This window comes from Eucyclogobius newberryi, unplaced genomic scaffold (assembly GCF_026437365.1).
Source record: "Eucyclogobius newberryi isolate DKJ021-1_F unplaced genomic scaffold, fEucNew1.0.hap1 SCAF_4, whole genome shotgun sequence".
NCBI classification, from domain to species: Eukaryota; Metazoa; Chordata; class Actinopteri; order Gobiiformes; family Gobiidae; genus Eucyclogobius; species Eucyclogobius newberryi.
Genome location: NW_027316056.1, coordinates 35,297,785 through 35,308,385, shown reverse-complemented (window position 1 = coordinate 35,308,385; position 10,601 = coordinate 35,297,785). Strand labels below are relative to the sequence as shown.

The following is a 10,601-nucleotide window of genomic DNA, read 5'->3' as shown; positions in this document are numbered from 1 at the left end:
TTATTTATGATATACTCCTGATCTGTTTATTGTGCCTGTCTGTATTTGTCTAAAACAGAAAGATCTGCCATGCCGAGCTATTTGACCCCTAAGAAGACGCTGGTCACTGATGAAGAAGTCCAGGTACCTCTTCACTAACTGTAGCTCTCACACAAAGACTGTACATGTATTAGGACCTTGTTGTAACCATGGTGATGGTAGGTGGTGGAAGAGCCGGCCAGCAGGAACATGCAGGTGGTGGGAGGAAAGCAGCAAAAGAGGAAAAGACAAAAGAAGGACGTGGTCAAGGCCCCTCGTAAAAAGAAAGGTACAGATTTTAAGAAGCTTTTTTCCATATTGGCACCTTTGCCCTGTTTTATCCTAAATAAAGAGCTCTCCAGAGCTGTGCGGAGCAGCTGCGGAGCTGCGCAGTCGTATCCCCATCTATACATTTGTGTCACTTGGCCATAACCTGCCAAACTGCAGCACATTCACAAACAATGTGCCATGTTAAAGAATATCATGATTTACCTAATATCTCCATCGTGTTTGTGAAATATTTGTCAAGTCAAGACTTTATTTCTATAGCACATTTAAACACAACTGCAGTTGACCAAACTGATAATACCAAAAGTTAAACACATCAAACAATGTAAACAGTGAAGTAAACAAGACTCAAAATGTCTTGTTTTTCTAAAACAGTCTCCAGATGTCGACAGGTGAGTCTTTTGGAGCTCCATTGGAGTGAATGAGGGATTATATCGATTTGTTCAAGTTCTGTAGATATTATATATATATATTATATATTAGACCCATAATAGACCCATCAAAGTGACAGACCTTCAGAATTTTCTGTCTCAGCTGAAAAAAATCTGTCAATGAGAGAATTCTCAGTGACTGTGTCCTCTGGACTAGAGCAAAGGGAGCTTGTTCCAGAACTTTCCCATTCTAAAGGTTATTTTTTTAACAATAAAATAATTGTATTTTCTGTCACACCACAGTTTTCAGAAAAGTTGGGTTTTACAAAAATAATAATATAATGATGATTTCTTTGTAGCTTAAACCCTGAAGTCCTGCTTTTTATGTATTTCTTCTTAAATATGTGATTTTCTTAGGACAGCGTTAAACTTCTAATATATTTTAGATTTAAAGTACATTTAGTAAAGATTACATATCTTTCTGCCAACGTCTTTATTAACTGTCTCTGACACAAGTAACTTATTCTAGACAGTTTTGTGTTAGTCACTGATTTTTTTTTAAATTTAACACAAATAAATTAAACACAACTTCATTCTAAATGTCTGTGTATAAAATTCTATAAAAGTCCAGCACTTCATACACTAAGATTTACTTTCAAATGTAAAGTGCATTGTAAATAAAACACATTATTATTATAGAAGGCATTTTTATGCCCTATTTGGTTGAATATAATTATATATTATATTATATTGTATTATATTATATTATGTTTATGTAACTTAGCTATAACTTAACTCAACCAAATACTGCTTTCTTTATGTGTAATGTTGTATCACTAAACACAACCACTTTGAATCAAATAGAAGAATGAGTTGGGGGCGGGAGTAAATAAGTTGTGCATGTTTGAGGAGGAGGTGATGTGACTGTGGTTTTGTGCTCTGACAGAGGCGAAGAAGCGCAGCTCGGCCCACGACGAGCGGGACCACGAGGCTCTGAAGCAGATGACCCGACAGAGGGTGTACTGGTCCCAGCAGGAGGACTCGCTCATGATGCTGTGTGCTGTGGCCACTCACATGCTCAACAGCAAGGTCTGACATGCCACTTGTGCCCCCGCACCACCGTAATGTGCCCCCACACCACCGTAACGTGCCCCCACACCACCGTAACGTGCCCCCACACCACCGTAACGTGCCCCCACACCACCGTAACGTGCCCCCACACCACCGTAACGTGCCCCCACACCACCGTAACGTGCCCCCACACCACCGTAACGTGCCCCCACACCACCGTAACGTGCCCCCACACCACCGTAACGTGCCCCCACACCACCGTAACGTGCCCCCACACCACCGTAACGTGCCCCCACACCACCGTAATGTGCCCCAACCACCGTAACGTGCCCCCCCACACCACCGTAACGTGCCCCCACACCACCGTAATACCACCGTAATGTGCCCCCACACCACCGTAATGTGCCCCCACACCACCGTAATGTGCCCCCACACCACCGTAATGTGGTAGAGACTGACAAAAATAAATAGCTCCATATTTGACAGAAGTATCCCGATAACCTCATCAAAAAAATACCTGGAGTTGTTTTATCTAGTTTTGATGAATCCTGTGAAAATATCAGCGGGTTGCTTTGAGTATCCACCCTGCTCCTCTCCCCTTCCCCCCGCCGCCCCTCCTCCGGCACAGACCCGCTCCTCTTGTGTGCAAATGCAAGCTTTGTGTATGGGTTAGTGTCCAGTTTTGTGACATCATAGGTAGAGCTCCGATGTCTCCTGCTCTGTTTTTAAGTACATAAATAATCACCAGACTCGTTTTGAGCATTTCTGCCTCAATTCATTACAACTATGTGGTTAGCATGTCGGGGCAAGCTAGATTTGTTTATCTCCCCTCTGTAATTACCTCTGCTGCCAGTAGATGGAGCCCAACTCAATTCTGAATGTGGGAAACGCCTGACAGTTATGAAGTCTTTTAGTAGAGACATCATTTCTAAGTTCTAAAGCATGAGATGCCAAAGCTGAGCTATTCAAAAGCATGTTTAAAAGACGATATCAATACAAATAATGAATGAATGAAATAAATACATTTCCAACTATGGTTTTGATTCGGGAGCATGGTTTAAGACGTGTTCTTTAAATCTGATTGTTGAGGCATCTTTTTGATCAATTTCTTGTAATCGTATCAGGTAACCAACGGAGACAGACTTTGTTGTGTTTTGCTGGCGCTCCCTGGAATAACCTGTTGTTGATGTGTTCAGCTCAAGAGGCCATTTGTCCCGTACTGTGTGGTGAGAGACATTCTGCACAAAGAGTTTGAGAAGTCTCGAGATAAGACATCTTTGGCGGTGGGCCGCCGCACACGCTACATCCTGAAGAACCCCCAGACCGTCCTCAACTACAGGTGTGTGCTCCCTCGGCCCCGCCTACGTTGCTCTGCTTTGGTGTAGACGTCACAATATCTGACTTTACACAGATAGAAGGCGCACTTAGACCATGGATCGATACAAAATGTGAATGGTACAAGAATAAAGTTGTGTTCCCATAATAAGACCTCACTGAGACACAAGCCATGTTTCCACTGTTTCGGAGTGGACTGTATGGTCCTTCTCCCCTGTCTTAAAGCAGAACTAAGTCATTTTAGCAATAGAGCTCCCTCTGCAGCTCCCATCTGAAAATACACAGAAAAAAAGTCAATAGAATCACACAGCAAAACATGTCACATGTTGGGCCGCGTGAGGTCGAGCCTCCGTCCTGCTCACTTTTGGCTCCCGGATTTCTTTTGATTGAAATTATTGAAATAAGAGAGATTGTAAGCGGCAAAAAGATAAAAATAGAAAATAACAATTTCTTACCAAACGCTGATTTGATCTTGTGTAAACCGCCGTTTATGTTGAACCCACACGCTAACACGTGCTAGCTTTCTTTTGCTGTTTATTGATCCAGGGCCTCGTGTCTTGATCCAAAATATGATATTTCCAGAGCACAATGCATTACATAAAGAGAGGTTAAACGTGAAATAAAAGCAGGGAGAGCTGAGGATGAACCAGAAGTAGTTTCCTGTTTACTCGAGCTTTAGCCACGTCCCACAGATACGCACACTTGGAATTACTAAAAGTTTTTTTTTCTTTTTCGAATTGCTGAGATCAGTTTGATGTGTGTTCTAGGATCTGTCTGGCGGAGTTGGGCCAGGACAAGGCTCTGCTCAAACTGTTAGAAGAAAACCTGCCGAAAAACCCTGAGGATCCCGAGGTCAGTCATTACTTTACAATATAAATGCATGTTCTAATTTGTATTGGAGAAAGTACTGCAGCACATTATTCCTGTGTTTTCTTTGTCTAACTGGTCTTGGCTCTGTGCTCTCGTCCCTCAGGCGTGTGCCGAGTCCTTTGCTGAGTATGTGCAGCTGCTCAGGCAGAAGTTCAGTGCTACCATAAACCTGAGTGAGCTTGTCATACCTGACAGCAAGGAGCAACTCTTCTCTCAGTAAGACCCACACCAATATAAATCACCACTCAAGCAGCTCTTTGTGAAGAAAAGTGTAGAAAAAAACTGTTGAAAATGACAGGAAATAGTTTGGCACGATTTACATATATTTTTTCAGACTCTTTAAACGTCAAAACATGTAAATATACAAAGTCAATCCGTTAATGTAAATGAGCTCTTTGCAGTTGTTTGATTCCTCGTCGTGTGTTTGTGCAGGTTCAAAATCTGTGCGATCGACAGTGTGCGACGGCTCCACATCACGGACTCTCTGAGCAGGTACTTTACAGATACATGGCACATTTCACAGTCTGTTGAGCGACGCTTCAGGGTGTGATTGTTTTCACAGCACTGAGGACATCCACGCCATTGTCCTTCACAATCTGATCCAGAGCACGCTGGCCATGACCAACTCTCAGATGAAGAGCTCCAGGTCCTTCCAGGTACAGCACAGACGTGTGCAGTCACACAGGCAGATCCAGCCACAGCAGCGCCAGTTTAGGGATGAGCACACATGGAATTTATTGCTTTTTTTTGTTTGTTTTTTATTATACCAATATGCGATATTTGACTTGCTGTTGCCCATAGTCGATGATTACTTATGCCAATTTTTTACATTTAAATTCATAGCAAGGTCATTTATGCATCTCTTCTATTTCCATTGTATCTATTAGTTTGTTAAGAAAAAAACATTGAGAAAATAATGGCAGCAAATACCAACCGTTTCTTTGTTTTCTCAATCAGTCAATGCGATACTGGGACTGATATAAATTGCCCAATATAAATTGAAGAAGGCCTAATAATCCTCTTTAATCCAAGTAAGAATGTATCATTCTCATTTCACAGAAATCTTGTGGCACAAAAAGAAAAAGAGGAGCTCTCTCTCTAACTGGTTGATGACTGCATTTTATTGAATTCTTTATCATTTTAGAGTGTTCTGAGCACATTTCTGTACCAAAAAAAGCAACACAATTAGCCATTGTCAAACTCAAAGAACAAAACAGTGGCACAACCATTATTCTTCTCACACCACGGGTCGGATTTGGCAACGCTTTAGTAGATGGTGTGTAATTTCAACCAAAAAAGTGTTAAAACATTGCCCTAAGCTAAATATAGGTTGCATTCACGTGCTATAATTTGATTAGTTAATAATCTCAGATAGAGGCAGGGCCTGTTTAACTCTATGGGAGATGTTTTTGAAAGTAATGTCAAAAAAAGTAATCCATAAACGTTCAACCTTATTGATTTGTTAGAGATTTGGGCCAACAAACTTGCAACATTTATCTTATGATTTAAAGTTGTTGAATAATGTGATGCCTTTGGGAACACAACCTCCTGCACGGCCCTTAAGAGTATTAACAATGCACAAACGAGAGGGATCAGAGGACTCTGGATCTGCAGCCTGTATCTTGGGTTCGGTCCGAGCTGTGTGTGTTTAAATGAAGCTCACGACTTCCTTCCTTGTGTCTCTCCCCGTCTCGTTTTGCCCGCAGACCTTTCACGTGTACAGCAGCTACAGCCAGGATCTGCTCTGCGAGGTCTTCGTCCAGTGCAGGAAGCGAGGCCTGGTGAACCGCCGCAGGATCAACAACCGCATAGGACCCAAGAAGAACCGCGCCCTGCCCATCCTGCCCATGTCCTACCAGCTGTCGCACTCCTACTACAGGTACAGGACACTCTCCAGCTCATGCTCAACATGCCAGTGGTAGAAACATGTTATTCACTCATGGTTTTTGGAGAGTTCTGCTACTTTTGGGAAAAAGTCCCTGACTAATCAAAAAATGAATCCCTGGCTAGTCTACTACTAAAATAGTTGTTAGTTAAAGCCTAGTATATGTATGTATATTTTTATATCTATAATCCAGCAATTCATGTTTTGATTATTTGGTATTTCCCGCAGGAAAATTCACAAAAGTTGAGCCTGTAATTCTAATATGTAATTAATATCTTTTAAACTTTTAAACATGTATATTTTAAAGGACAAATAGTATGCATTATTTGTATTGTTATTGGCCTTTAAACATTGAGCTTGAGTACCTTTTTAGTTTAGCATCTAGTGCTTGAGAACAAAAATAAATAAAATTACATTTGGATCTCTGCTGTTTCCCATGGAACTAACTGAGTTTTGGTGCCATCTACTGGCTGCAGAGGGAACAGGCTCATAGAAAACAACCACAAAGTCCTTGTGGAAATGCAAGCAAGTACAAAGTTGTACTGATCGTGATCAGAGAAATTCAGAATCTGGCAATGATTAAGTGTGTTTTTGAACACTTTCTAACCAGGATTCATCAAACTAGTGTGAATTATGCTACATACGGCTCCAGGTATTTTTTATGAGGGAAAAATGTTGGAACGTGGTTCAAAGCTAAATTTTTTCATAATATCTGTCCTATAACTTAAATATGAGTTTAGCGTTTATAAAAGCACCACATTTAACTGGTAATAAACTTGAGCAAACAGATCAGTGCGGGAAAAGACCGAGGACCACTGAGAAGTCATATTCATGTGTGATTACGTACAATGTTTATTTTTTGGTAAAGATGCATAAAATAAGCTTTCTTTGCAAACGGTATTGAACTACAACTGACAGAACATTTTCAACAGTTTCTGTCCTTAAATAATGAAAATATAGTCAAGCTGATGACTGGCATGATGCTGATTGGGATTGACAACTTCTGTTGTTAAATATTCTGATCCAACCACAGGATGAAAGTCTTTTATTCTACACCTATCTCAAACAATACCAGCCTTTTTATTTTATTTTTGGTACAGGTATAAAATAAAGGCATGCATTATATTCATTCCTCCTTGTTACTTGTGTTACTTTCTGGCAGGTGTTTTTTGTGGCGCTTTCCTCAAGTCCTGTGCACCGACTCTTTTCGCTTCGTCCGAGACCTTCTGAACCTGCCCAGAACAAATGACCGAGCACTCACCCACTTCTACCAAGAAACTGAGAGCAGGGCCCCTGACGGAGAGCTGCTGGAGTCCAGGAAGACGGCCCGGGCCAGAAAGGACATGACTCACAAGGATGAATGTAATGAGTCTGTATTAGAGGAGTCCAAAGAAGAGGAGATGTGTGAGGAGCCAACAGCAGTGGACCCGCCTGACGTGAGCGACATGCTGCTGTTCTCCCTAGAGAATCCAGGGGGCGCTTGTGTAGCAGCCCTGAGCCTCATATCGCTGGGGCTTCTGTCTGTCTACTTGTCCATCCCCAAACAGATGGTGGTAGTGGACAGCACGCTGGTCGACACAGACACGGTCAAGAGGTAAACACATGTTATGTATTTCACAGCCGTAAAGAGACCGTGTGTATTCTGCTCTTACATGGCTCATGTTCAGTTCTATCTCCTCCAGAACTCCAGGCTCTCTAGTTCACTTTAAATCTCTTTAGAGTACTCCAAAGTTATTCTTCACTTGCCTTATACATTATGAGCATCCCAATTCGTTCAAGTTTGAGTGCTTTTAACTGCTTTCAGAGGCCAGAGCAGCGTTTACAGTCACTAAAGCTGATGTCGGCATGGAAACGACCCACTTCCTGCTTCACAGATAATCAAAATCATTATCAGACACATCATGATTAGATGTAGATGGCCCACAGTGGTCTCATTCTGACCCTAAGAGCTGTATATCTGTACTTGGGCAAAACAGGTTTTACTTTATTACATGGAAAACATCCGGTACAGCCCCTTTTTAAGAATACTTCAGCTTTACAAGTGTTCTGTAAAATCCAAATCCATGTTTTATTTGAACATTTTTTATCTTAGCACACAGCTACGTCAAATCCTACAACATACCCCACATAAATGTGAAATCTGAACTTCAAAAATAGATACTGTATATGACCATATCACATTACTGTATTATCTAAATAATTGAAGACTTTGCTCGTTTCCACAAAGATAAATTTTGATTAATCTTGTCTTGTTCCTGACTGACAATATCTACAAATTCAGGTCAGCTGTATTTAACAAAAGTACTAACCTTTTCCCCCTGGGTGTATAGTTCAAACCCCATAGCACTATGTATGCAGATAGATTGTGATGGTTGACCTGGTGTTCCTCTGCAGCACCCTGGACGAGGAGGACGAGGACGAGGAGGAAGCAGAGGAGACCAAGAAGATGGAGGTCAAGGCTCACCAGGCGTCTCACACCAAGTACCTGATGATGAAGGGCTGCTGCTCCCCAGGGATAGGTCAGCATCCACACTCACACAAACTGTCAAATATCACTAATGTGCAATGATAGAAAATGTCTTCTTTAAAGATTAAAGCCAAACTGAGTAAGATTTTGACCTTATCAAACATCTTTGTAAGTCCCTGTAATAGTTAAATATGTGTTTTCCGGGTGTTTGAAGTGCCTGTCATCGCCCCCAGAAAATCAGCCTTGCAACTTTTGCCGACATTGATTTGAAGACAACTCTCCTGAGAAACCCTGGCCCTCTTTTTATATTTGGCAATGTGAAATGATTTCATGATTTTATGTAAATGTATACCATCTTATTATGATAAGGAAAGAAAAAACGTCTATTTTCTGACAATGTATTTTCACAAGGGAGGGAGCTATATTACCAGAGACTTAATTAGTCTGTTTGGTCTCTTTGCTCCATTAGAATACGTAGATTTAATGGCTTCAAATGTCCAAACTCCACTCGCTGTAAAGATGAAATAGAAATAGAGTAACGTGTGTAGTTATCCACCTTGTAAATGCTCATATTCTTCACACCCTTTAAACCACACTGTTGCCACAAATCGGTACATGTTATCAATTTATTCCCTAAAAGAGACTGACTCGTAATCTTGTGTGTTGGATTCCAGTGAAGCTGCGTAACCTGAGCACCAACGACAACATTGTGGTGGAGTCGTGTGTGATGAAGCTCCAGCTGAGGGACAGGCCCGCCCACAGTGTCTTCAGCCTGGACGGTAAGGACCACTGACCACTGCACCATCAAAACACACTATCCTCCTCCAAATACTCCTGAACTCCGCCTCAGCGCTGTGGGCTCAGGTGTTTTCAGGTGGCCCCTCTCCACTGACCACAGAAAACCCACTCATGTAACACTTCGTCTTTGGTCACGCTTCTCTTAAATGAACATTGAAGCTAAATCCTTGCTTGCTAGTGGTGTAGTGGTTTAAGGCGTTGCTGATTTCCCCTACCTCCCATACACACCCACTTCTTTGTACCCAACTTCATTCTTCTTTTTTTTCTTAATCTGTGATACGTGTAGAATTTAGCTGTGTCACGGCCTGTGTGACACATACTTTAAGATGATGTAACGTAAAGGGGCAGACTTGTATAGCAGACTAAAGCATCATTTGTCTTCTCCTGTGTTGTAGCTGAACCTGCTCTGGACCTGTCCGTGTGCGGCCCGTCCCTTCTGCCCCCCGGCCTGTCCCAGTCCCTCTCCACGCCCCCCCTCAGTGCAGACGAGTGCCTGGCCCGGCTGCAGGAGTACAGGGAGTACTCCGCAGAGGACCTCCGAGCGTGTGCTCTGCTCTGGGACACACTGGACCAGGCTGGGGAGAGGGGTCTGGATGTGGGAGAGTTCAGTCAGAGCCTCAGAGAGCTGGAGCGGGCCCGGCCCCCGCGCACCAGGACCCTGCAGCAGTACACACAGGTACAAGACAAAGGCAGGAAACCACTTCATTCTCTGCCCCAGTTCAGAATGTGTGTGTCAACTTGGGGACATAACCAGTCACATAACAAACATAAAACCGAAAGTTACGACTGTAACTACGGTTCTATGAATCCCGGATGACCGCCAGAGGCGGTGCATAAAGCACTGGATGATCATCCTTGCGCATACACAGGTCGAGAATTAATAACAAAAAAGTCACCTTTGACCCCCCGGTGGCTCACGTGAGTCTATATAGTCACGTGACACCGGGAGCTCAATCCCTGGAAACCTTCTCGCAAAGCACGAGAATTCCGAGGGACCGGATGCTCTGGCGGTCATCCGGGATTCAAAGAACCGTAGTTACAGTCGTAACTTTCGTTCTATTTCATCCCTACTGACCGCCAGAGGCGGTGCATAAAGCACTGGATGACGAATACCAGCAGAGTCCCGAGGAATAGACAAAACCATACCTCAATGGGACGCAGAAGAGTGTTTCCGGAGAACCTCTTCCAGCGGTTGTGGAGAAACCACATTCACTCTGTAGAATCTTGCAAATGTATTCGGGGATGTCCAAGAGGCCGCCGCACAGATCACGTCCAAGGACACCCCGTTCATAGCGGCCCACGAAGTTGAGAGCCCCCTTGTGGAGTGGCACCTCACCCCGGACGGCAACGGTCGCCCTTGTCGAGTATAGGCTTCCGTGATTACATCAACAATCCAGCGCGCGAGACGCTGTTTGGACAGAGCCTGGCCCTTGCGCGGGCCGGCAAAACAAACAAACAGGCTCTCAGATTTGCGTATCAACGCTGTAGCACGTACATA

The 10,601-nt window shown here is 43.1% G+C and overlaps 1 protein-coding gene across 1 annotated transcript in view; it reads left to right on the top strand.

The window, feature by feature from the left end:
• Window positions 1-10,601, top strand: part of LOC140378307 (general transcription factor 3C polypeptide 1) — a 56,954-nt gene that overhangs the window by 24,474 nt on the left and 21,879 nt on the right. Inside the window, exons 24-36 of the mRNA XM_072464093.1 lie at window positions 59-123; window positions 202-307; window positions 1,624-1,766; window positions 2,945-3,087; window positions 3,851-3,935; window positions 4,057-4,169; window positions 4,386-4,445; window positions 4,516-4,609; window positions 5,660-5,832; window positions 7,001-7,432; window positions 8,233-8,357; window positions 8,980-9,084; window positions 9,499-9,779. Coding sequence (XP_072320194.1) covers window positions 59-123; window positions 202-307; window positions 1,624-1,766; window positions 2,945-3,087; window positions 3,851-3,935; window positions 4,057-4,169; window positions 4,386-4,445; window positions 4,516-4,609; window positions 5,660-5,832; window positions 7,001-7,432; window positions 8,233-8,357; window positions 8,980-9,084; window positions 9,499-9,779 — 1,925 coding nt within the window. The remainder of the gene's footprint in view (window positions 1-58; window positions 124-201; window positions 308-1,623; window positions 1,767-2,944; window positions 3,088-3,850; window positions 3,936-4,056; window positions 4,170-4,385; window positions 4,446-4,515; window positions 4,610-5,659; window positions 5,833-7,000; window positions 7,433-8,232; window positions 8,358-8,979; window positions 9,085-9,498; window positions 9,780-10,601) is intronic.